Source organism: Dromaius novaehollandiae, chromosome 4 (genome assembly GCF_036370855.1).
Source record: "Dromaius novaehollandiae isolate bDroNov1 chromosome 4, bDroNov1.hap1, whole genome shotgun sequence".
Lineage (NCBI taxonomy): Eukaryota > Metazoa > Chordata > Aves > Casuariiformes > Dromaiidae > Dromaius > Dromaius novaehollandiae.
This window is the reverse complement of record NC_088101.1, coordinates 71,498,219-71,525,765: the sequence shown is the minus strand read 5'-3', so window position 1 is coordinate 71,525,765 and position 27,547 is coordinate 71,498,219. Positions and strand designations below refer to the sequence as shown.

The 27,547-nt window shown below is 38.1% G+C and overlaps 1 protein-coding gene across 8 annotated transcripts in view; it reads right to left on the bottom strand.

Annotated features, from left to right (window-relative positions):
- PROM1 (prominin 1) overlaps positions 1–27,547 on the bottom strand; it is a 64,869-nt gene that overhangs the window by 11,148 nt on the left and 26,174 nt on the right. For 5 of the 8 annotated variants that reach the window (XM_064511404.1, XM_064511403.1, XM_064511406.1 and 2 more), the window contains exons 4-18: positions 27,253–27,279; positions 25,534–25,739; positions 19,588–19,708; positions 17,473–17,536; positions 14,978–15,067; positions 13,129–13,346; positions 12,653–12,727; positions 11,402–11,465; positions 9,480–9,639; positions 7,522–7,674; positions 6,555–6,678; positions 6,021–6,124; positions 5,472–5,556; positions 3,949–4,095; positions 3,592–3,663 (exon numbers count right to left, since the gene is read on the bottom strand). In XM_064511404.1, the coding sequence (XP_064367474.1) occupies positions 3,592–3,663; positions 3,949–4,095; positions 5,472–5,556; positions 6,021–6,124; positions 6,555–6,678; positions 7,522–7,674; positions 9,480–9,639; positions 11,402–11,465; positions 12,653–12,727; positions 13,129–13,346; positions 14,978–15,067; positions 17,473–17,536; positions 19,588–19,708; positions 25,534–25,739; positions 27,253–27,279 (1,710 nt within the window). The remainder of the gene's footprint in view (positions 1–3,591; positions 3,664–3,948; positions 4,096–5,471; positions 5,557–6,020; positions 6,125–6,554; positions 6,679–7,521; positions 7,675–9,479; positions 9,640–11,401; positions 11,466–12,652; positions 12,728–13,128; positions 13,347–14,977; positions 15,068–17,472; positions 17,537–19,587; positions 19,709–25,533; positions 25,740–27,252; positions 27,280–27,547) is intronic. The other 3 variants (XM_064511405.1, XM_064511408.1, XM_064511410.1) reach the window with 1 other exon arrangement.

Sequence of the window (27,547 nt, the reverse complement as noted above, 5' to 3'; positions counted from 1 at the left end):
CTAAAGTCATTTTCAATACAGAAAAGAGAATATCTCCGTCTTCCTCTCCAGCCTCTTGGAAAGGCTGGTTTCATCACAAGAATCCCGTTTGTTTGAACCCAGGGCATCTAGGTGCAATGGCGCCCTCCGATGGGACGATCATTTTTCATTTACAAATACTGATGATTTTGTTTCATGCAATGTGGACACAATTATGAGGCTATCTCTGCTTTCTGAGATAGTGGAAGATAGTGTAGAATTTTAAATATTTTCAGTCAGTAACTTGGAAGTGAGACTGGGATAGGAAAGAGACATTTTGCCATTTTTAGTGGCTCCCTCTTATCAGTCAGAAGACATGACTTTGTCCCCCAATTTTTAAGTCTGAATGCCCGTCTACAGCTCACTTTTGTTGCAAAATATTGCCAAATTTTATTTTACTTCCACAAATATATTTATTTTCCTTTTTTTTTTGGTGGCAAATCACTTGGCTCCCTGAATACACACTATTAACTCTAACGGAAGTAGAACAATTTTACTCACAGAAAAAGCATTTGCTTACACCTGCTTTCTCATAGAAAATAGGACTTCTTTGTTTTTGCATCAGTTCATCTGTTGGCACCCCACACTGCTTGGGTAGTTAACCATTTTGCTTGCCTTTTATCCTCAGTAACCTCTTTTGCTTCTGTAGGATTACAGCCTGCGGGGAATGCAGGCACCTCTGTCTAATCACTGGCTACTAAGCAGTCACACTTGAGGCATCAGCATGGTCTTGCATTAACGCCCTTGGCTCCCTTGCCCTCTGGGAACAGAAGCCCATCTGAATCCTCACCCACACAATGAAGCAACACAGCAGCAGTTACCTGACCAAACGAATAAGAGAGCACAAACTGGTCCCAGGCCAATGCCATACTTGCAGGAGTGCTCTAGATGGAATTTAATTCCATGCAGGAGATGTCCACCACCTCTGGGTGACTTGGCAGGGCTAGCAGCTAGATTGCAGGGCCTGCTACTTAAGCCTGCATTTCTGGGAAACCGTTAAAGATTAAGGATGGTGGCCAGGTAACTCTGGGCCCATTCCCACAGTTGTAAAGACCCAGAAACTGATCGGATCCTAGAAAGAATTAGCACAGCAGAAGTCCAAAATAGAGAGGAGATGTCTTTCAGGAAAGCAGGATTCAAGATGTTTAATTTGGGGTACCATAATAGTACAAGTGTTAATAAAAAAGCTTCCGCAGAAGCTTTTTTTACTCTACTGGCAAATACAGAACAGAAAGAGCCATTCCTTCATTTTGTTGAAAACGTGCTTTTTCTCAGCATGGAGTATTACGAGATTATCTCAGGAAAAGACGTTAGTCAAATACTGGAGGAAACAAAAGAAACGGTGAAGGGCCACAAATCTTGCTTCCCTGCTTCTGTACATTGAAATTTACTTATTTTGCAAGGTATGCAACAACAGTCTCTGTGCACTGGAAGAGAGAATAAATCCAAAAGCAGCCCTGTAATTAGTAACATCTCTCACAGTACTGGTTCCCCTCCATCGTTGCCATCTATTCTGAGAGCATCATCTTGGCAAACAGCGGCAAAACCTTTTCCTGAATAGCCTCATGCTTTTTTAAGGCAAATTTATCTTCAGGGTGCAACACTTCTGCAACATTCTTCTAGGTTACTCCTCCAGCTCTTCCCAACTTTGCCTATTCCTTTGACAGCAGTCTGTCAGGGACTCAGTTCTGCCTTGTTATCCCCTTTCCAAATTAGAGAGATAACCAGCCCTTGTCATATCTACCCATTTTATAGGTGCAATGACCAAATGCTAAAAAATACATATATTATAAAGCCAAACAGCAAAAGAATGTCATTTTTTAGCTGTGTGTGTGGCAGGCCCTGATGCTGAGAGACGCATTTGCCTCCTGCAAAGTGTTCATATAAGTAGTCATTTCATATTCTCACTTCTGAAAGATAAATGTGCTTAATGCTGTTGGTAAGGTACTGAGCAACTTCTGTATGCTTTGTCTCCTGTACAACCTGAATCCACTTACCTAACAACACTTGGGGGAAACACTGTTCCCTCCTCCCCACTCTGACCTCTTGGTTTGAGCAGAATCACATGGAAGAACTGAATACATACACTGTGACAGGGAACATATTCAATACTGTATTTTTCTTGGCCCTTCATATGAAGAAATGACTTAGCCTGATCTGTTTTCACTTAGAAAGCTTTCTTTAGATGCCATTACAAATAATAACGAAAAACCAACATATCAGCACAATATATCTTCTTTTATGGAGCTATGTAAAATGTATCTTTAAAGAGACATCTCACATATAATTTTATGTAAGATATAGCTCAGCTTTTAACGTAGAAAATAACCCCCAAACAGCAACAAAAACTCCCCATCTGTGCAACCTTCAAAGTGGCAGAGAGGAAAAAAAAGAAGATGGAAGTGTGACCAAAGCTATTGGTATATGTCCAAGTTAGCAGACAACCTAAATCAGTAAACAGACAATGTGTAACTTGCCCAAGGTGCTTTAAGAGGATGTTAACTACAATACAAAAAAAACTCCATTATCAGCCTACCCTGGACACATGAGTGTACCTCTGGCAGGAAAAAACTGCCACTTATGCAAACAGCAGGACTAAACACCAGGGAGTTCTACTGGTGTGCTTCTCTCCTTCAGGGGATGGAGATGCGATAATCTCCAAGGAGCATGCTCTCGTTCTGCTGTCTGTGCCTCTTTGTGATCCGAGTGATGGTCCTGTGCGCACAGCAGAGCTCCTCCTCCCACGCTGCAATGCAGGAGTCTGTCTCGGGCTAGAGTACGGCAATCTAGTGTCCAAGCTACAACTTCCAGTTTTGAAAAAATAAGTAGGACATGACCTTGGCATACATACAAACCTATCAACTGAATATTCGGTATGTGCTAACACAGCTGTGTCATTCAGCAGATACATTTGCCGGCATGTTGTAGCTATACCCTCTGACCATTATCCACGTGCCTGCACTCAGCAAGCCCTTCAGAACAGGATCTCTGTTGTGTACTGCTCCCTCCACAACAGTCGCAGGCCTCACTAGAGCCTTTAAGAGCTGCCACAGTAAAAAATCTATTGCTAATTGTAAAGTCTTCTGCTCACTAACTGAAAGAAAATTAATTCAAATGCTTTTGTCCATCATGATCTAATCAATTTTCCTTCCAAATAGGACCCTAAAATGTAGGCAGCATCACAGGAAGTAATGGAGTCAGCAGGCAAACTGATTTCTTAATCAGTGGAACACCACAAATTACACTTCAGAAGCAGAAATTATACCACTGTCGCAAGCAAAAAAATCAAGAATTAGCAATTTTTAAAATACAGCTCACCTGCAACACTGCTCTTGAAACTTTATCCTTATATGACAGTGCACACAAGTGTCTGAAATGGAAGAACTTTCCCATAGAAAGTCTAAGTACTTAGCTATGTACTGTCATGAAATGCTGATTAAGCAAAGCAATGCACATAATGTATACAAACCACTGAAAACTTTCTAGAAGTCCGGAAATGGGAACAAACATGATTATTAAACAACCACTGGCAATACTGCATTATGTATTATTATATTGGTCAATTAAACTTACCAGCTGGTCTGCTCTTGCTTCCAAGTCATTAGCAAATGATAAGAGATCAACCTTGGTAACGCTTTTATTGATCTAAAACAAGATGTGAACAGCACAGAAAGAAGAGACTATGTTACTATTAGAGACTATGTTACTATACATTTACAGACAGACTGTTTAATCACACTACTTAATCTACCCTTTATTTCTTCAAGTGTTTATTGACTTCAATTTCTGAAGTGCTTTTCTTCATTTTGTGATTCTTCAAAATACATCCTCCAGCACAAAACTGCATTTTTCTCTATTTTGCCTATTGTTCAAGAAACATTTGATATTATACTTTCTTCCAGCTGTGCCTCCAGATTACTACAGTCTCACCTCTGTCAAATACGCTGCGAAGTTTATCCCTTCTATTCCCGAAGAGCTGAAATTCAGAAGATTCTCCTTCCCAATTTCATCCAACAGAATGATTTTGCTGAGATTTATCTGAATATGTTCAATTTTAAGTGCAACATCTTCTGTATACTAAGAGGGGAAAAAAAAAACCAAAAGTAGTTGCATTCAGTGCATATTCCTTTATATCCCTCCTCCCATACAGAAGCATCTGGTTTTTGCTAACTCATAATCACTCAAACATATGAAGAAGCCCACAACCAATTTGATTGTCTTTTACACCAGGGCAACATGATTGACTTGGACAGAATCCATGTAAAATTTTTCCATTCCCTGCAATATCCATGCAGTCTAACCATGCAATGATCTCACCTGCCTATGCATCTTTCATACCAATGCACTACTTGCCTTCCGTTACCTTTTTAAGCAGGTTTCTCTTTGGAGGGAACTACATCCATTCCCAGAAGAAGGAGCTAAACAAAGAATTCTCTTTCCGCTCCAGGGAAGGCTGTCCTTAAAAATGGTAAATTTTACTACTGGCATTAATAAAAATGCAAAATTCAGTATCTCAGCCAGGGCAGACACTGTCTACCACACTAACTAAAGTGATCACCACAGGACCAGACAAGAACTCTCTAAATTTGTTTAGAAGTGACTAAAGAAGACTTGCTTATCATGGGCTGAAGTTTTCCTGCATTGCAGCCAAATCTGAAACATTAGTAGTTCTGCGCCAGAGGCAAGGCAACAGACAAGGAATTTTGAAGCCTGACTTCCTTTCCAGCTTCTACCCTTGGTCTGTTACAGAAACTCAAAGTAATTTTCCTTCTTGGTGAATCTTCCTTGTCGATTTTAATTGCATATTATTTGGGACGGGGGCTGCGCCTATTAAATCCAAGTACAATGCCTGGCACAATGGAACATGGATCTCTTAGGGGTTGCTATAATACAAATTTGTATTAACAGATAACAAAAAAATTACTACAGTCACACAGCCAATTCTAAAAACCTTAGCTGAAAAGATTTTATTTTGTTTCCCTTCTGAAATCAGAAGTGTTTTTAGAAGCACAACATACCATATTCTGGATCAGCATAAGCCTGTTAGGGATCAGAATTGAACACACCAACGCAGGCATTTATATAAAGAGCAAAACTCACTATTAACAGTGTTAACACTCTCAGCAGCCTTTGGAAGATGCTAGACTTCATTCTTCTACATAAGTTTCAAAATTAAAAAACAAAATTATTTCAACACCCATAATCAAAAACATAAGTAATCCTTCCAAAGGTCTCCCTACAGTCCACTGAGATTGATAAAGTATGCCTTACTTGCAGAATAGAATCCTTTATTTCAAATTAACCTGGGCAGTTCTTGTCTCCTAGCAGGATGTAGTGTATACAAAAAACAAAATCCCATAAATTGCAGACATGCTATACAGTTTTCAAGAGTAGCAAACACCTCTCCAGCCTTCAAAAATAACCATGAACTCATTAATACCTTCTTTACTTACCATACTAATATTTAGAAACTCATTGATATTGAACAGGTTTTCTAGGTGAAGGGAAGTATAAATTCCTTTGTTTTCCTTGCAATCACTATATATATAAAAAAAAAAAAAAGAAAAAAAAAGAAAACATCATCTGAAAACCACCCTGGGAACCAAGCACTAAGAGAATGATTAACAATGTTTTCATATTTTAAGAAAATCAGCCCTTTAAAAAAAAAGTTCTGGCTATGCTTTTTGAAGCTTAGTCTGTAAGAAAGCAAATAGTTAAATATTCCTGATAGTCTCAAAGATGCAAAGCAGTTTTCAAAGAGCTCAGCTGGTGCTGTTATACAATAATATGCTAAGACTACCTCCAATAACTCATATCTGAGAGAGAATCGCTTTTGCTACTGATTCACTAGAAAACCAAAATATTGTCTTCAGGAACAAATGAGATTTCTGAATGTGTTGGAAATCTGAAATATGGAAGGTATCGCAAGAACAAGGTGTACAAATTGAATTAAATTTTAAAATTTAAACATCTTTTTTTTTTTTTTTTTTTTTTTTTTTTACCTGTAAACAGTTTCAAAAGTCAAGTTAATATTTGGATTTTTAAACAGAATGCCAGAAAGGTAGTTTTTCCAGTGTTGATTTAGTAAGTAGGGAGTATCCAAAACCTAGAACACAAAATTCAGTGATGTTACCATAATTCTGCATTTTCAATTCATGAATTTATTCATATGCAATCTTTTGACACACGTCGACATCTAAGCTTATCACCCACTGATGGAAATACAGGCAAAACTCTGAATTCAACCTCTCTGGTGCAGAAAGTTAATGTTCAAGTTCTACATGTCACCAAGAAATGCTGAACTGCAGGAAAATCTATCTCCAAAGAAGGCAGACATGCAGTATTTATACTGCAAAGCAAATTAAACCAAGAAAGGATGACTGTCTCTATTCAATGCATAAGTGGAAAGAAAGACCAGATCCAAAATCATTTGAAGTGCCTCATAAAAAAAATAAGCCATACATAACTGACAAAGACCTTCAAGACTCATAGGGATTTTATTCATTGTTTAATATCTTAAAGATGAATAATTTCACCTTGAATAACGTTTTATCTTCAAATGGCTCACAAACCAGTTTTTCTACATTTCCACCTGTGACAAAAGTGAGCACCACTACAATCATCAGCACCCAGGAGAAAAGGAAACTGAATCCAACGCCCCTGAAAAAGAAATGTTAGATAAGTTTTTAAGAATGAAGCATACGTCAGGTAATAACAAAGCCAGCAGTCAGTAGCTATAGCAGTGACAGAGATATAAAACCCGTTTGATGGCTACAATACCACCCTTTTCCCCACAACATTCTTGCACTGTGAAATATCTTGCATGTTTCAGCCATGTAAAGTCTTCAGCTAAAGTACTGCTAAAATGGGGAAACTCATATTTGCAGTTGGCACACAACCTTCTTAAAGAGTTAAATCTAAGACCCACAAAAAAAATACAACTTTCTTTTCTAAAATCCAAATCTCTAGACTTGTGTTCTCAAAAGAGTTTTAAACAGATTTCAGACATAATCTCTTGCACCCAAAAGAAATGACACTAAAGCACTACTGGGAACTTCAGAGACCATCCCCAAACCTCTTAAAGTGCTCTGAGGAAGTTATATGCCTCTATTTTTCTCATATGGTGATTTTTAATTTTTTTAAATATATCTGAGCACTCTCTCAAGAAAGACCCACAAATTCCCTTTATATTTTCAACTGACACAGTTCCCAATTTTTGCAATTTCTAAAGGAGCTTACACAGATATCCATTGGCTACAACACTCCCCTAACAACAGTAATTAAGATGTTTTATCTTCAGCTATGATCCTCAATAAAGGAGCAATCCAAAGTCCGTGAGTGCCTCATTAGAAGTAAATTAATATTTATTTTATACAATTTTTTTCAGCACAAGTAATAGGTAACAAAGCAAATCCTCTTCATATATATGTCCTTCAAAAAAATCAGTAAAAATTCTTTAAGTACCTGTACATGTTTCATTTTTCATAAATAAGAGAAACTCACGCCATGAGAAAGTTTCCTCCAGTGTTGGAAATGCAGCCCCTTGTTGTTGGAGAAGCATGTTTATCGTAACCACAGGTACCACATAGCAACCCAAGGTAGTAAAAGACCAGAATCAGGACGACCATGCAGCACAGAATGAGACAACCCAGCCATCTAAGGAACAAAAGCCCAAGCGCTCAGTTATTAGCATGTGAGGAACACACTAGAGACCTGCAGAGCAAGTCAGGCAACAGCTTATTCCCCACTGGCCCATTTGTGGCTCAGGTTCACAACCAGTGTTAGCAGTGAAAAGCTCCTTTCCTACACCAGCGTGTATTTTGGGCCAGAATACAATCGCTGTTGGAGCAGTGGCAGCTGCTGCTGCAGGGTTGGGAAACAAACCCTGCAGGCACAGGATGTCCCAAAATCCAAGACCCCGTTACTGCAGGTTGACTGTATTAAAGTGTCAAAAACTTCAAGTGATGCAGGCAATGATTCAGAAGGGGCAGATCCCAGAACAGTAACTTTTGAAGAAGCAACTGAAGTTTGTGAATGTGGACTGGACACTGGTTGCACAGCTCAAAACTGCTCTTGCTGTAACGCTGACCACTTTTCTCTGACCTGCACACAGCACATTAGGCCTGAAATTGTAAATGACTGTATTTAAGGCTGTTAAAATCTAGGTTGTAAGCGTCTGTGCTAGAACATGTACTGGGCAGTTAATGGAACTTGATCAGGAGAAAGATTTGACAGAAACTGAACTTTCCTTCTTATTAATAACATCATATAATAGTTCAATCTGTCCACCTATTTGGAATGTATCCATTTATTTAAACAGCCTTCATATCTCTTTCTGACCTTTCAGCCTCTCCCAATTCTCTCTCCCCTTGCATTTCCCTTGTTTTGTCCTCCCTTCTCCCAGCTTATCTTTTTTTATCTTCCCTTTTCTCCTCCCTGCACTTTTGTACTGAGTGAGCAGGAAGGGAAAAACAGATAAAGGAATATTAGAGTGAATAAGCACAGCCAATATGGGGGGAAAAAACATTAATGCTGACACAGGTGCATAGCAAAAGAACACTTACTAAGAACTACAAATGATGCATCTGTAATAAAGAAAGGGATGGAGAGAAAATAATTTGGACAGTTACAGGCTTGTTGGTTTCAGTAGTAACGTACTAGGTTAGAGTTCGGAACAATGTCTTTTTAAAATCTACCTCCACAGCATTTAAAAAGTGGAGAAAAATAATACAAGATTAACAGAGGCATATCGTAGCTGAATGAAGCAGTATATTTTATTCAATTAAAGCAATCTGAGCTTCAAAGAAAATAAACTTAACTAATAAAGGCTCAACATAAAAACTGTCCGGCAGGTAAGAAATGGGCTAAAGGGAGGGTTATGAGTACAGAGAAGAGTTCCTTAAAGTTCCGTTTTCTGCTTACTCTTACTTAACATTGCACTAAGCCACTCACACATTTAGTTTATAGCAGTAAAACTGATTATGACTCAAAGATGGAAACAGTGATCAATATAGGGACAAGGACAACTACTGACTTATCAAGATGTAGAGAGAATGTGATGAGCTTGAGGACTGAAATAACACAAACTGGGCAAAACTAAATGGTCTGAAATGAAAAGTTTTATGCTTCAAAATCTGAGATTATTAGTCAATTACAGGAGTCACATGAGGCTCAAACAGGACATCTGCCTACTTCTATTCTTCCTGAAAAGACCTGAAAGCCCACAGGGCAGATACCACCCCTCAGTCTGTACTGGAATAGCACGCAGCCTGACCAGCTGCAGTTTTGGCCAGGGCATTTACCAAAATGCCAGTAATAAACTGTTGCCTTATAGTATCTTTGTTTCACTGCTGTGCATCATTAATAGCTTTATTGCCTTCACAAAACACCACAATATTACAAAGTACTAACAACATTCAGCACTTCCCTCCTGCCTTATTTTCTAAATAATATGTACATACCTGTAGAAATCATACTGCTCCACTACTGGGAAATAATCTTGAACATATGCTTCACTCTGTGTAAGATATATTGTCAAATCAGCTAAAATCTTCTCAACAGGGAGCGTTTTTGTGAAGCTACTGATATTTGCACCAATGGATTCCAACACATTTTTGATATCTAAAACAGCAAACGTGAGATTACATTGTTACAGATTCATACAAGAAATATGCTCCATGTATGCATTATAAAATGCTATTAAGCCATTTTGCATATGTAACAAGGCAAGCCATGAAGACAAGCGTGAAGAAGAGACAAGCAAGCAACAAAAGCATTTAGCTTCCAAAGTAACACAATGGCATTTTAAGACACACACACTTTATTTTTAGCATTCAGTTTAATGATGAAAGATGTAGATGTCAAGCCAGAGTTTTCTTTTCCTCTCTTCATAATGAATGTGTCACTTTTTATCTAGCCAGTTTAAATCTTGCTTTTCATGCAATACAGCAAATGGTAATACTGAGCAAGACAATGAGCCACTGGTTTTATGAAGCAGTTCAGAATCTATTTAAACTCCACCACTTGGGAATACAACACTGTGAAAGAAATTAGACCACCTATGTTAAGAATTTGTAATAGTTATTTTCAACCTTATTAGAAAGGATTATTTAAATAAATTACTTCCAATTAGTTAGCAGCACTCTTGAGATAAAGATCATTTAAGCCAGATTTTCTCTTTCTCAAATTATGAGCAAACCTGCTGCCCTATATATACAATTCCTACTCAGATACACAGAGACATGTTGTATTCACTTATTATACCTGTATTTATAAAATGCAGTTTCTATTTATTCTTCCCCTTAACTTTGAAAATACTTGAAACAGCAGCACGTACGACTACAGGTTACTATTCAGTAGCAGGTAGCACCTTCCTTCTCCTCTAACAACAGTTAGAAGGATTTTTGTTTGTTTATTTTGCTGTTTACTCTTCCAAAGAAGTTCAACCAGGTACACAAACGTTCATCCTTAAAAAGTTTACAAATAAACATGAAATTGCTCTAATAGATTTTTTTTTATTCATTTTGTAACTCATACTCAATTTTTATAAAAATGAAAAAGCAGACACCTAATGAACAAATAAATTCTGATGGCCTGCCTGTGTTTATGCACTGGGAATGAGGAAATCTGCACTAGAATTCCTAATGAAAAGCATAACATCACAGTTATAGAAAACTCATTTTAGGCAAGTTCACACAGTATACTATGCTCATATAAATACTGTGTTTCACTTTGCCAAAGATAACCCCCAGAACTTACAAGGAACAGCTGTTTATATAGGCAGAACAGGTCCACAAGGCAAGAACAAAAATTAGAACAGATTAGTATACATACATTGTGCTATATTTCAGTCTATGTAAAGTGTCCAGGTATTGCCAAAGAATAACAGTTTAATGTCTGAGTAACAAAACAATTAAGACAAAAATTTAAATAATCCTTAAGGGATGTCTTTTCCCTCCCCTCTCCCATCCATTAAATTTTAACAGAGCAACAGATAGGGTCAGTTTTTTAACGTCACGTTCCTAAAAACATCATAGACAAATCCATCAACTATAATTAGCCTTTCAGCCACATAAAGTATCAATGTGCAGTTGGGAATCCTAAGATTTCTCATTACTCAACTTATTTCCCATTACAAAAGCCCTCCATAAAATACTATAGAGTCTATTTTTAGATTTAATTTTGGGTCTTCATTAAGACATATTTGCTTTGTATATTTATTTATGGCACCAAATCTTAAAAACTTGTAAACTTTACATTTCATTTTTAATGACCTTTAAGACAGAAAATATATTATCAACAAAGGAAAACAAAAACATCAGTAAGACTGATGTAAAAACAGAAACAGCAAACAAAATGAAAAAGTAGTTTCTGTCAGCCTCACCTGATAAAATGTTCCTGGTTTGATTCACCACTAAGTCTGGAGTATCATTAAATGATGCATAACCCTAAGAGTAAAAAAGTTGAAAAAGTTAAAATAAGTAAGTATTTCATTGTAAGTAAGTTTTTCATTGCCAAATTACTTGCAATTATTTTTCCTTTTATACAAGGTCTAGAAGTATATACACAGTAACATATGCATTATGAAAAATATATTTTATTATTTCACATTAAAAAAGATCAAAGCAAAATAGGAAGTTGAGTGTATTGCAGATTTGGGTTGCTCTCCAGAATACTCCTTGAAAAATATACAAACTTAAATACACATGCATCAGTCACAATCATCTCAAACTTTATAGTACTTTTGCCTGATACATCTGACTTGGACAAAACTGAGAACGCACACACAAATACTCAATAAATGGAGTTACTGAATACAAGTAGAACAACATGCTAACACACAGTGCATGTTAAAACAACAAAATTCAACCACTTCTAAAGATACGTTTCCCTCAGGGAGGAGGGAGGGAGACAGACTGGTTCAGAACAGCAGGGACCAAGCTCAGTAGCTCATCAGGACAGAAAGGAGAAGCCACTGCAGCGGACACCTGAATTCTTCTTTCCTGCAAGCCTAATCACTTCAAAAGCAGACAGGGGTCTAGGCTTACTACATACAGCCACAGGCTCCAGAAAGTGCCATTCTATTCCTAGGAAGCATTTTCAAAATGCTGAGTTTTTTAACTGCTCAAACTAAGCCATTTGTTTCCAGGTAAAAGTCATGGTATTCTGTGGATAGTCCTGCAAAAACACTAAATCATTTCATTACTTCCATTGCACCAGATTTAATATCACGTATGCACTTAAAGAATTTGAGGAACATATTTCAATATAGCTGAAATACAATAGAATTAAGAGAGCATGGATTTTTTTTTCTTAAATTTAAACTGAAAATACAGAGCATGCTAGCAGATCCACATTTCTGCCTCTTTGATTTTTATGGATACTTCTTTCAAAGAGGCAATTAGCATTACATTTTTGATATGTGGTATCCTGGGGATGTAAATGACTATAGTCATATTTTTAGATATTAAACCTTGGCCAAACAATGGAACAATAAAGAGAGATATCTACTATGAGACAGCATGTGGTAGGCACAGGAGATTCCTACTGTCTTCAGAAAGCCATGGGAAAATGAGTGATATGCAAGTACCCCAGTTTATCAATTAACACTTTACAAGCCTGTCAAGAAACATACCTTTTGAACCAGACTAGAAAGGTCTATTTTAAGGACATCATTGACCTTGGCAAGCTGTGAGCTCACCCCCGGCAACTAGGAAACAAAAAGCATCAGATGATCAAAGTAGTAGCCTTGCTACTTTACTAAATATTTCAAAGATGGGGGAGAGGATAAAGACAAACTAGAAAGAGCATTTTTAACAAAATCTTTCTAGCACAGTCCTGAAATCTTTGTTGTACAAAAGCAAAACTTAACCTCAGCATTTTTGGGAGGGAACATTATTTCACTGCCCAGAGTAGCACTTTAATGTAGCTGCTTGACACACATCTGTGAAAAAATGAAAATAGTGACTGCAATTGCCCAGAAACACAGAATGAGGGAAGAGCACTTTTATCTCACAAGTGACTACACAAACTGAGCCATTAAATTGCACAAATACTACTGGGCTTATTGAAGGCAATCAAACCGTAGGAGTCTGAAAAATATTCTCTTACCCCAGTAAAATTGGCATTGATGTTCAGTTGATTTAATGAATTCCTGATGATATTGCAAGTTGAAGCAGCCTGAACTGCAGAGCATGCAGAATCATTGAGAGTGTTGCTCAGGTGCATTTTAACATCTGTCAAATTTGCATGAAGCCTCTCGGTGCCTTCCTGCAAAACCTCTACAGACACACTCACGTTTTCCAGTGCCTCCTTCGTCTCTCTGATTGCTGCAAGGATATGAGGGTTTGTTTTTGTTTTTTTTTTAAATATATATATATATTTACTTACAAACCAGTCTGTAGATACAGATATGGACAGAGAGTGCATATGCACATGTGCAAATGCAGAGCCTCTTAAAGATACTGATTTATATATAAATCCCTGCCCCCCTCCCAGAAAAACCCCAGCACAGATTTTACATTTATTGCACATAAGTACATCACTTATGTCTTCCTATAAACAAATGAATATGCCCAAGCTATTTTTATTGGGATTCTACCTGCTTCCCAGATTACTCTTTTGTACTCTTTCCCTACTTCTCGACTCAGTGCTTTCAAAAGAGAACTTTAAGCGTACACAGTCATTAGAAATTATAAAGAAAATGCACATCCACAAAACAGTATTTTCAACATTTGTATTATAATCCAAGTCACAAATTATACAGCTGCAAGATGAAAGTGAAAGATCATATTGTACTGGCCAAGCGTTAGTGGGTGTTCAATACTGCCTGCCTTTACATTTCATCCCAATCACACAAAACAACAGAACACAGACAGGTGATTAGTAGACAAAAAACCACACAGATACAACTAAAAATGCACAAGTGTACAAAAATAAAGCACACTTCACACAACACAAGGTTTTGTCACATCTTTTACCTTTGATAGCCCTTTCCACTTTGACTTCAAGACAAATAGAGAAATAAAGCAAAAAGAATGATGACGAGTAAATGAGAAATAATTCTAGTGATGTATGAATAGTTTCATGTTCATGGGCAAAAAAAAAGAAATGACTCAAGTTCACAGATGCCTTCCACTTTGCTCTTCAATCTGTACCTAATTCCTTAAAAAAACCCTTCTTCAATAAAATGAAGAATAATGGAATCTTTTCTTTAAAGGCAGACAGAGAACTAAGACAGGAGTAATGTTAAGCTCAAAGACACAGTGCAGAAATGCTAGTTGTTGGCACTCATGATATGCTAGGCAGCAATGGGGCCAGCCTATGTTCATTGCCTGACCTGTCTGAAGAGCAGTTACACTATTCAGACAGTCTACAAGAAACTGAGCCATCTCCATCAGTCTCTACAAACAACAAAATTTGTCTGACAGATAACATATTAAAAAATAAAAAATCCTCAAAAAAAAGTTAATCCATCTTCATCCAAACAATTATAGAGCTGTGGGTCTAACTTCATGTTTCATGGACCAATTGTCGTATTTCTGCAAGCTCATTATTTGTACAAATTCAGTAAACTATTGATACTTAGAGATAAGTATAAGATTACTTTGCAAAGATCCATGGACGGATCTTATCAGTGTTTAAGAGCACAGTTTTCCTAGGCTCCTTTATATTCAGTGGAAAGAAAACCACCTGGCATTCACATTTCACCTCTCTTCAACGACTACTGAAACTAGATACTAACATTGGCACCTAAATCTTGTCTTATTTTTTAGATACATTTATGAGTCTCAAAATACCTGACATCCTCAGTTTAAAAGAAACATCAGGGCATATAGAAAAAAGGTAAGTTGAATTATGGCACTGCATAAAGTCATTCTGTGCTGTGCTCTAGAAAGATGATGCCTGTCTTAGCATGGCAACAGAACATTAACTAATGCAGAAACATACACATCTTTACCTCCTGCCATTGTCAGAGCTGCATCAAGTGCAGGACGTACTTCTTTCCCCAGTTGTTCTTGAACTCTGCTACCAAGCAAAGGTCCCACATCTGTAGTATGAAGACATGAAAAAACATTACATACCAGTTCAATCTAAAATACCTCTCCAGCATCGGTGCTACCAGACTCTTCCTTAACAAAATTTATGTAAACTATTAAAATTTCCATAAGGCCTGACAGTCAAAACCTAGTGACAGAACATGATGTGGAAAGACAATTCTGGTTTAGCTAGCTACAGACTTATAAAAGAAAGCAGTAAACCAAAATACGGTGCAGAGTATTCACTAGTATTTGACCATATAGGTAAGGACACTTAACATTCCAAAGGACGCCAAAACATGTACTTCATTGCATCTGGAAACAGATTTTTTCCACAATCCATCTTAAAAAGGTTGACATCTGGACAGGAATTTTGTGGCATATACTCTTTCATTACAAGCTATGTTTTTATAGTGCAAGAGTGAAAAAGGAAATGGGTTCTTTTCCTTCCTTCCATTCCCCATATACCCAGCACTGTCAAGGTCACCCACAACCCAGACCTGCCAATGATCTCCACTGAAATCCCTTAAGCATGTTTAGCACATGTCTGCCAGACCTTGCCCCCTCATGCAATGCATTCAGCACTGATGCTCACAGCGCAGCTTCAAACCCAGGAAGCTTACCCACAGCTATCCCCACTAAGCCCTCCTGTCTCACCGACCACAAATAGAAACGAATCTGAGTTCAGCAGAAATGAGAACAGGTGGGCATGGAAGACAGACATATGCAGGGAAGGGTTTAGCATCTTAATGTGAATGTTATCCTTTCGGCAGTCCCTGGGTTCCCTCCATTTTCAGATTACAGAAAACAGTTAATGTAGAGGTTTGGGGGGAGTTTGGGGTGATTTGGGGTGTTTTTTTTTTGTTGGGTTTTTTTTTTTTTTTTTTTGCTTTTGAGGAGATGAGAATAGCAGCACATTACAGAAGCATCCATTACTGTCAACACTGTCATTTCAACTTGGGATGAAAATTTTTAATCAAGCAGAAAAGACTTTTCAGCATTTCCTTAGGGTGGGCAGACCGAGCTCATCTACACTTCTCTAGAGGTTTATTCTACTGTTGATCCCCTTAGAATGAAATCCTTTGTCCTCAGGTGTCACAAACTTAATTCTAGTCTTTCAATGCTATAAAAGATAATAAAAGCTACCTTTATTTATTGATGGGCACTCTCATATCACAGATCCACCTATGTCCCTGTTAACTAACCAACACATTAAATTGCCACTGAAAATTAATAAATATTTAATTTGGATGTTCAGTTTTCAGTAGCAGGGATGCTACAGACTAGTGCTTGAAGTGCAGATGTCAATTCAATTTTTTTAGACTTAAACCTGACACTCAGCTTTTGGGACCAGAGTGTTCTTTTCTAGAATTAAATGGGAAGATGCGATGCTGCTACTTTGGCAACCATGTTTTATGTGCTTTGGTAGCCTTACTGAGACAAGACACACTGATCTCAGGGTAATGCCAAGCTGGTTACACTGAAAATCAATTTTTTAAACATACACTGAAGCACAGAATCTAGGAACCATAAGTCAATCCATGTTAAGCGCCATGCTGCCATAATTACATAGCTTTCTTCCAGCAGCAATACTACTTAAAATTAGTTTTGGTATTTCTACATTTGATTTCATTCTGCAACACAGACCTGTACACAAGTCGACATGTTCATTAACACATGCCAACAACGTATCTTGAACTCTAACCCTACTGAATTTGGTTTGCCTTTTTTATCATCATCTGTTTTAAAAGGTGAAACATAAGCTCTGAAAAAATTCAGTAATTTTTTTGTATGTTTTTAAGAGGTTTAAAAAGATGATGTCATAACTGTGCTGAAGGGCAAAGTGCAGCAAAGTGCAGCGGTTGTTTTTCAAGTTTTGTTATCTCATGCTCTTCATTCAGTTGCTTATTCTGAAATGCAAAATATCTTAAGCAGCTTCAGAAAAATGATAAATTTATATCTCATCTTCTAGCTGAGTAGAGGATAAAGGTATAACAATAACAAAAACAAATACAGGGGAGCTACCCATCACTGCAACAGTGGCAACAGCTAGCGACTTTGTTCCTTGACATTTGTCTTCATAGTTAAAAATTGAAAAATAATATTCTAAAAAAGCATTAAGTACTACTGGTTACAGATCTATAAAAATGAAAATAAAATATTAGCCTGACTTATACTACAAGCGATTTAACAAAAGACTTATATTTCAGAAAATAATACGCATTATACCAATCCTGACACATTTCATGTGAAGAAAATCTTGGGTTTTAGTTGCATTTACCACCAAGAACAGCAATTCTTCTTGAAAACCATATTCTCATAACTAAAATTTCACTTTGCATTATGAGCTATTTGCATCATCTTATTACAGGCTTTAAACACACATCACTAACCTCCTTTAAATCAAAGTACTTACTATTTAGGTCGGAGAGTGCTTTATCCTTGGTTGTATTGTACTGGCTTACCAAGTAGTCAATTTGCTGAAAGAAAGATAACTTTAAAAAAGCTATTTACAATAATTGGAAAAAAATTAATGTTTTTTAATAATGAGACAGAAATCACCACACTTTGAAACAATTCAAAAAGCCATCCTAAGTGGAAATTCTGCTATACTGTATTTGAAAAGACATTAAGCAACCTACATGGATTTCTGCAGGTTTAAAATAATGTATTTAGATCGTAACCCCAGCTGAGTTAAAGGAACGCAGAAGTTAATACAGCTGACAAATGGGGTTCCAGTTCCAATGAGTGACTCAAATGTGCACCAAAATGTATTTGGCTTGCATTTTCAGGTTTTCAATGGATTTAAAAGATGGCAGAGGGGCAGATGTCATTAAATGACAAATTTAGTATTGGGCAGACTCTTTTTTAAGAAAGGAGAGGGGGAGGGAAAAAAAAAAAAAAAAAAAGCTTTCTTACCAAGAAGGTTGTAGGGCATTTTTTGTTTTTCTAGGCTAACCTGGGGACTAATGTTTTGCAGGGCTACAAGTTTTGCTTTTTCTCCAGCAATGTCATGGACAAAATGCAATTCAGTATACTAATAGTGCTATCACTTAATACTTGCACAGTCTGCAAATCTTCTATGACAAGAACTCTAAACACGTGACTTCTTTTTTCAAATCCTCTTATGTGTTATACACCTCATCCTGAGGAGACAAGGACAGTTAGACATCAGCTAGGATTTCAGAGTTTTATAGGCAATGAAGTGGATTTTGGAACTTTTGCAAGAAACTGAAGTGTTTCTCTTATTCTCAAGAAATCCTTATACATAATATAAATGTACCTTGTCTGTCAAAAATAAGATATATCTGATGACTCTGCAATTAAATGATGCCTAGTCTGAGAAAGAAAAAATAAGAATCCTGCAGAGAAAATAAAAACCCACTACATAATTGAGAATGAACATTCAAGTCCTAATGCTACTTTTAAATTCAATAATTGTGTTTGTTTGCTTTTTAGCTGGTATTGACCTTTTTCTCTAAGATAGTTACTTTTATAGAAAAGATTTTCTGCTTTGACATTTCCCATCACAAGCACTCAGCAGGCTGCAAAGAGGAATCTAGTGGTGCCTGATGTGACTGGTTTACATCTTGCAGTGCCAACCTCCCTTCTGCACGCCGAGCTAGGTACGGCCTCATGAAAGGCGCTCCAGATTTCAAGACAAAGATTAGTGATGCGACCGCTTCCTGCCGTACACCTGCATCACCAGGCTGTCAAAACACCACGCGCACAGGAACAACGCTATAGGGAACAACTCCAGATACGGAAAGATTTAATGACAATCCCCAGATGCCTCCTCTTCTCATATAGGTTTGTCAGCAGAAAAACAGCTCATAGGTTATGGCAGCCCAGAGCTACTGCGACGGGGACGCGGCCACAGCCGGAGCTCATGGAGCTGCATGAATTCTGTCTCAAGGTTCTCAGTCACATGGAGGAAAAACAGATAGATACTGTACTAACAAATTAATTAAAGCCAACATAATGGGACTGTAGGACTTTTCTGCCCCAAATCTATAGTTAAAATTTGTATAAGGGAAAGTATACAAGACTTCCATAGCATCTTTTTTTTTTTTAATGCAAAAAAAATATGCACAGGAGTCCTCCTTAAGGAAAGTCTGAAATTAGAAAGGACAGAGTCCTTCCTGTTCAGTATGGCCCAAAACATTTAAAGGAAAATCTTAAGCAGTCAAAAACATTTCTGGAAAAAAATTATTTTAGCTCAGTCCCAGGAACACGTACAAATAAGTCCAAAAGACAAAGAAATAAGAGTGTGCAATGAGGAATTCGAGTTTCCATGTATGCTGATTCATCTGAATAACTCAAACTTTTTTTATTACGTGAAAAATTCTTACCTTGCATTTTTTACTCTAATTCATGAGATTGACACCCAAAAAATTAAAAAAAAAAAAAAAAGCTGCAGGTATGATTAATATCAAATAGAAAGAAACAATTATTTTCTGCAATATTTCTTACTTATACTTCACAGACACACACACACACACACACAAAATAAAGAAAAAAAATTCTTTACCGCTGGAGTGTCGTTAAGGAAAATTTTCAGATCTTTAAAATTACTGTTAACCAGTTTCTTTGCCCCTCGGACTTGACTTGTTAAGTGCTGGTTGGCAGCATATGCACAAAGCACTCCAACACTACAAAAATACAGATAACGGATATTACTTTATCACTGTAAGTGCCCATTCTGACATTTTAAAACAGAAAAAAAAATACAGTAAAGAAAGTCAAAATTATCAAAATAAAAGTCTCCATGAATTTACACTTTCTCTTTCTTACTACAAGTTCTTATATCCACCACTAGGTGGAGTAGAGGAATTAGCTGTAAGGGCCAATATTGTACTACAAATACAAAAAAAATGAGAAGAGATGTTAACCCAAAGTCTTCAGAAACTATTAACATACAACTACTTAGAGATTTGCATTTATGCTGTCAGAAAATGTGTATAGCCTATGAGAATAGTATAAACGACTTTAAAAGGTTAGCCTCTTTCACAGGTATCATTAACCTTGACATATCTACAAGTAAATGCTCATTAAATAAGAATGAAACGGAATGTTTTACACCTGAAAACTTCAGCAACGTATACTGAAAATGGCCCCATTCAATTACATACATCCTTCAAAAGCACATAACTAGTCCCTATCGACTCTAAAAATATATAAACATTTGCTGACAGTAAAGCAAAAGGTGGAAAGCAAGACACACTACCAAGCAGCACCGCTAGTAATTGCCTTCTGTTTGATCATTCCTGCTGCACAGTTCTAATCATAACATGGTAGATTTGCACAAGCATTAAGTAAAAAGGTAATTAGAAGATCCACAGGAAGCTTTCAAAAGCTCTCAGCATACATACTTCTTTCTTTGTTCAGTTTGGGGGAGGGAGATAGAAGGACGAATTCTTGTCTTTAAACATATCCCGCATTCACAACAGCTAAGCATCCAGTTAGATACAAGTTTCTACAGATGCAGGCACCAGAAGACCAACGCAGTAACTTCAGGTAGGAACGCAGAGGCAGTCACCTCCAGGGAGGCCAAAGACAAACCCGCTTCATGGGTTAAACCCAAGCTTTGTTCGGGCACCGATCGGTAGCCGGTGGAGATGCGCACACCACGAGCGGGATACGCCGGCAGCGGGGAAGCACCGCCCGGAGGCTGCAGCCCGCCGCGCCACAGGCGGTTTCTGGATGGCACGTGGGCTCAGTCGCCTAGTTCCTACCACAGTAAGGCAGTGCAAGGCTAGGAATAAGAAAGGCGGTATCCTGAAAAGATCATTATGGCCATCCAAATGTCAGGACAAGGGAATCGACCGCTAACACAAATGGTGCCGTATTCTTCCCAAACGGATAAACTTTGTCAGCTGAGGGTAAAGAAGACCTAAGTACTAGGATTTTAAAGTAGCCAAGCACTTAGAGAAAACCCACACCAGGCTCCCTACTTGACAAAATACATACAGCAAGTACAATTCTTGCTCCAGGAATGTACGTTTACAGGATGCCATCATACAGCCACACAAATGAGAAATGAGATGGTGGAGAGCAGACAGGTAACTAGAATAATTTGAAGGGCACATCCTAGCAAAAGAGGAGCAAACACCCTGACGAGGCTCATCACCTCTTGCCAGGGGTCCAAAAATTAACCTTGTCTTTATTTTGACAGTTTTTCCCATTCTTACCTTCCCCAACTAAGGTAAAGACTTGTCCTCCTAATAAGGCCAGTCTCAAGTACAAAAATCTTTGCTACTCTGACAAATGCTCTCCACAGAAGAGGTCTGCTCTCAGAGCACGGTACAGAAGATGATGACACTATGATACTCGTCTATTAGAACTGCTTCACTAACATTTTTTTCCATCTCCTGAAGAAGAAATTGGAATAGGATGACAGAGTTTGACGTCAAGAGATTGTTTCTCAACCAAAAATTTCACAACTGTTTCTTTAGAACAGGCTATCATCTACTTTCCCAGAAGTCACTATCAAAAGAAGGGGCACCAGCATCCACCTTTCCCACTATTTACTTAACTAACAACAAATGGCACAGTTTTGTTTCCATTAAGGCCAAACACGCCTTAAGGAACCATTATCATCAGCTACCACCCAAGGAAAGAGAACTTCAAAAGCAAAACGTTCCAAGAAACTGAGCAAGTTCTGTGTTTTGGACACATGCAATATATTATTTCTTTTCAGCCAACAGTGATGGTAATTGTTTTAAAAACATTTTTCTGTCAAAGAAAAATCAAACTTTTTATTTTCACTGAAAAAAAAAAAGCTCAAACTATCATGAGAAGTAAGCATCCTTATATATCACTCTGGTGCCCGAGTTTATAATAACATCTTTGTTCTTTGGACAGTCCATTTTTTTTTTCTTTTCAGTGTTACGCTGACAGGCCAGAAAGGTCAATTTCAATCCAACAAAACAGGACTTTGTAAGATTTGAGCATGATCATTTTTCTCTTCAGTCTACTAAATAGAAAGAATAGGAGGAAAGAGGACAGGGTAGATGCTTTAAATGGACAGGGCACTCAAAACAAGTGCGCCTATATTCCGAATGCGACTAAACAAATACACAACATCAGAGAGGAAAATTCTGTTCATTATAGAACTGAACCTCGAGTCAACACCCAATAAGCAGCTACAAGGAGAAAGGAATAAAGCTGGACTAAAAAGGACAGGCCTTTCCTACAACAGATGACAGAAACAGTCTCCCCAGGAGTCAGATACTCTATTTGCCAATTCTTGTGAGATTTCACAATCTGATGTAAATTTTACTAAGCCAGTTGCAGGGGGGCATGGGGAGGGAACCCAAGGTTTTTGTTTTGCTGCACTTGCAGAAATTTCAAATCACAGTATATAAACACCAAACAGATTTACATACTGAGGAAATGCCACTCTTCTCACTACTAGAAAAATGAATTTAAAAAAAATAACAGGTCTGAGTTTTCTGTACAAACTTTTCCATCAGTTCCTTTTACTGATGTTGGTTCCCAGACTCTCAGCACTACCTAGGAGACCTTATATGATGCCTGAATGAGGTACTTTCAAGATACCAAATACAATTTCTTTTCCTTCAGACACAGCTTTTCCTAGCTAATAGGCACTTCATACATAGTAACATCCACAACTTCAGAAAAGAACTTGCAACACAAGCTCACTTGGAAGGACAGAAAACTGACTGCGTGCTTTTCCACCTAAAAGCAAAGACACTTTCTGTGAACAGTATTAAATTTAGTATTGCAGTGTACAGCTTCTTAAAAACCAAATGCCCCTCCCTTGCTCTTATGATGCAGAAGAATTAATAAAATTGTATTTCTTCCCCAGAGAAAATGTGCATTTGCCTAAGCTTGCAAATGACTAGGAAATAAAATGAAATAGGTCTTTGTCCCTCAACTATCAGAGAACCTTTGAAGAAAAGCACATAATCATTTTAGTAATAAATTTAGCTAAATAAGTTGATTTGCTATGGACACAACTTATGTAGAACGTATTTACATCCTGTGCTCTTTAGCAATAGAATCCTACTTTGAATGAAAACAATATTCCTATACCGGAATTGTTAATTACAAGAAATACTACATGCACTTCTGGCTCAGTCTACCAAAAGAAACACTTTAAAACACAAATACATCTACTGGAAAAATAAAGTAAATAGGCCTTAAGCATGTAAGATAAACAACTGTGTATGTAATCACAAGACTGTCGACCTGTTTCCTTACATCTCTCCTTGGGAAAAGCATACTTAGCAATTATCCTGCTCCTTCGGAAAGCAGATCTAGGGAGACCTTTTTTTTTTTTTTAAGCTGTCATCTTTATACATCCTTTACACATCTTTCTAATCAATTTAATATTACGAACTTATCCAAATAACCAGAGCATTCTATCAGTGGAAAAGTGAAAAGAAATTATTTCTACCAGCTAAAATCTTCTCCTGAAATCTACATTAACAGAACATATATGTCAGTGTGAATTTGCATGCTGAAACACAGAAAAGTGGCCATGTTCCTGTAATATTCTTCAAGAGATGCTGGCTATATGCACAATCCTGTACAAGCTCAGTGTCTTTCCTCTAGTGGTACTCTCTTATCATGTGGAGGAACTGTTTCAAGAAAATCTCAGGCTGTCTCCTTTTTTTTTTTTTTTTTTGCTGAGGCAACAGCTACCAACCAGACTGTCCTTTTGTATTTCAGAGTAATAGTGAGCAAGCTGTCATGGGTTTCAGTAGATCCACGCATGGCATCTTCTCCTCCCTGGTGAAAGATGACCTCGCAAGGGCAGCAGAGTTCTGCTTTGCACCGATGTGATCCGAGAACCAGGCCTGCCTCGTTTGGGCTGGGGAGCGGCGTAAAGTCCTCTCTTGCCTTGCACAGCACTTGCAGCATTAGCAACTTAGTCAGAAAGTCATATAAGATTATCTCTGCCTGCAGGAAGCTGCAGACAGAGCTCAGGCCAACCCCTTCCAGTAAAAGGCCTGATACGCCTTCTGGGTGTCTTACACAAAAAAAAAAAGGATGAGTTCCAGACACAAGTTTCCTAGTCATTCCCAGGCATGTCCTAGGGAAAGGATCACGGATCTCCCATTTATGATTTGGAGAGATGCACCTGCCAATTGTGGGTATGCATAAGACCACAGGAACAGCTGACAGCATATGCCCAAGTTAAAGAGACCAACATGGAGGAGGATGTCTTGATCTGCTTTCTACTGACAGATGATATCCATCATCGATTATAGCCAGAACGTAGCGTCCTAAAACATGATGTAGAGATACCTGGCAAGCTCTGTGAACTACCTTCAGCTTCAGGAAGCTGACAGGTACATAACCTGCTTTCTTTGAGGCACAACTGTACTTGGAGGAACTTTTCTCCTGTCATCATAGCAGGGATATGTCTATTACCAGCTACACCATTTGGCTTTCTGTCTTCAGACTACTTAAGTGACATGTTTGTTAGTGATGACTTAGAGAAGAACATGATCCTATACTTGGTATCAGCATGGTCCATATCTGAACATAAGAAAGGCCTCAATTTGTCATGACAGGAAGTAGTCAGAAAACAGAAAGTCTGGGTTACAGTGAAGTGACAAAGCAAGTCTCACTTGACTGAACATCCATACATTACAGGTCAAAAGACAACGTTCTGTTGGAGAATAATCACAAAATAAGAAAAGTAGGCAGGTGAAGAACCAAAAGATGTTGATGGGAAACAGAAAAAACCTAAAAGCAAACAATGTATTTTGAAACCATTAATGGGTAAACAGAACAAAACCAAACCCAACAGTGTGGCTAAAACAGCAGGAGCACTGCCTTGAGCTGAGCGCAACTAAGGAGTGTGAAGAACGAGTCACCCACCATATGCCCAGGACAGAACATGGTGCGCTCTTAAAACTCCTAGTGCAAAAATGTCTCCAAACTCAAGTAGTTCAGTAAGCGCACACATAGTTTAAACAACTCAATCTGTGTCCAAAAGAACACCTCTTATTTTGAACATACAAGAAAATCTGAAGGATGAACAAATACACAAGGAGGTCACACAGAATTGCTTTTCTCACCATCACTACACTATCGAGAACAAAACAGTACCTTGTACCCTAAATACTGTGTGGAATGGTAACTGACACAAAACACAGTATCTTCTGTTCATGGGTTTAATGTAACAATCTGTAATTGCCATTTTGATACTGTCAAAAGCCTCATTTGCTAAATTCTAGTTTAATAATGTTTCATGTTTCACATCTAAAAGCCTCTGAAGTGAGTATATAATAACCACTGGACATCAACAGTAGCAGCACTTTTATAATGCAGTCTTATCTTCTTTAATAAGCATATATATTACTCTTAAAAAAAAAAAAAGCAAAAACAAAAACACACATTTCTGCACCTGCAGGCTAATACAGTAAATGAAACATTGTCATATAACACTGCAAAATTAGTGCTATGCCAGGCTTAGAATTGTGCTCTTCATTACACTTGCCTTATTATTAAAGAAGCAACAAAAAGAAATGTTGCAAAACAGCTCCTCTGACAGTCAGCATTTTTCTTCTGTCTTTGATGCATTTCCCCACCACAGTTGTCACAGCAACGACACATACAGAAGCAAAGTCCCACAAGAGGCAGTAACAAGATAAATAGCAGTCCAAAGGCTGCGGAGACTATAAAACCGATTTCATAGTAGATGGCCTGAAATTCAGACAAAAATAGTGGTAACAGTAGATATCACACAGTAACTGCAGTCAATATAGAGGAAATAATTAAATAAAATTAAAAATAAATAAAAAATAAAACACGAAACTAAAGGCTAAAGCATCTACTAAGTTACTGAGGTTACGGACTTTGTGTTTTCCAATAATCAACAATTTTTCTAACAAAAGGTACATAACATTGTAGATACTGATAGCTAACGATTATTTAACTAGAATATTAGATAGGTAAACTACAGGAATAAATTCAGGAGAGAAATACGCTCAAAAGAAATGAATGCAAACTGAAGCAACTGAAACGGATTAGAAAGGAACACACTTGATTTCCAGGACCACAAATCTATAGTTTCTCACATCTGCTTCCAACAAGTCTCCACAGACGTGAGCAAGGCGGACTGGAGCAGGGCTGCACCGGGGTGGGAGTCCCGTTTCGCTCGGTCATGGCTAGGGGGGTTACTACGAACAGCAGAGGGGGGAAATTCACTGGAACAGAGACTGCGCTAGCAGAGTTTTCTCCAGGAGGTAAAATTACTCAAGGACTGGAAAGAAAGTAGTGGATTCTGGCTGTCTCAGGTGAAAACATCGACTCTGTTGCCAAATAACACAACAGCAGTAGAAGATGGCTGTCAGAAGCAGGAAACGATAAAGCGGGCCCCGGCAACACCATGGCCTTGCTGGTGCTTCCGCTGGGAGCACAGGCACCTCGGGCCAACCAGCCGGCCCAGCGCTGGCACGCAGGGCGGCGCGACACGAGCCGCGTGCTCCCCACGAGCCGTGCACTCCCCATGCCGCTTTCCTACGCGGCCGAACAAGCCACTGCGGCCGGGAGCGGCTGGGGCAGGCGGAGCCGTGGAGCCACCCAGCAGGCTGCGGAGACGCCCCCCGGCCGCCTTCCCGCCCCAACCTCTCTTCTTGCTTCCTCCCCAGCTTGAGAAGAATTTCCTACCAGGCCTTTACTTCGTGCTCCTTTCTGCTTCGCAAACCTGGCGGCAGCACGTCATCCTCAGAACAAGCGACAACTCCTCGCGAGCTCCGGATCGCGCTCCAGCGCCAGCTTTCCTGACGCCCTTCCTCTCCATCGCTAATTACCAACTGACCCAAGTACAGCAACCATCACCGTTAGCGGGGCTGCAAATTTCTGACCTAATTACAAATTCTAGGGTGAAACCTACTTTTATTATTATTATTAACCGCTGGTTAATAACCGTTATCCCGTCTGAAGAATATGAATTAGATGCTTTGGCAGAAGAATTTGGCTATATTTTACAAAGGAATTACATGGTAACCCACAGAAAATACACTTATTTTCTTTTCTAGTTAACTGAGCCCTTAAGAAATTTTTGGACAGCATAGATTTTAAAATAGGTTAGATGAAAAACACTATTTAAAATAACATTAAAAACACTTATAGATGTTTTAATAGGAGTAGTGCATATAGACGTTAGGTTTTTTTTCAAAGCTATACATCTACCAGATACACCATAAGACATTACCTGAAGAGTCAGGACAACATTTTCTGGCTGTGGAAGTCAAAACAGATGGAGAATGTGTACAATGCACAGGCAGCATGCACAAAAACAAATCATGAGAGTAATGAATAATTAACCATAACTGAAACAATTAAAACCACAGAAATAATAATAATAAATAAAAAGCTACTAAAATAAAATAATGCATAGGAGCACCACTAAATAAGGAAAATTATTCACAATAAAACATATAGCAGAGTATTTCTGGTTTGCTTGGTAAGTGAAAGGAATCTAGGATTTGTCCAACATAAATATTTCC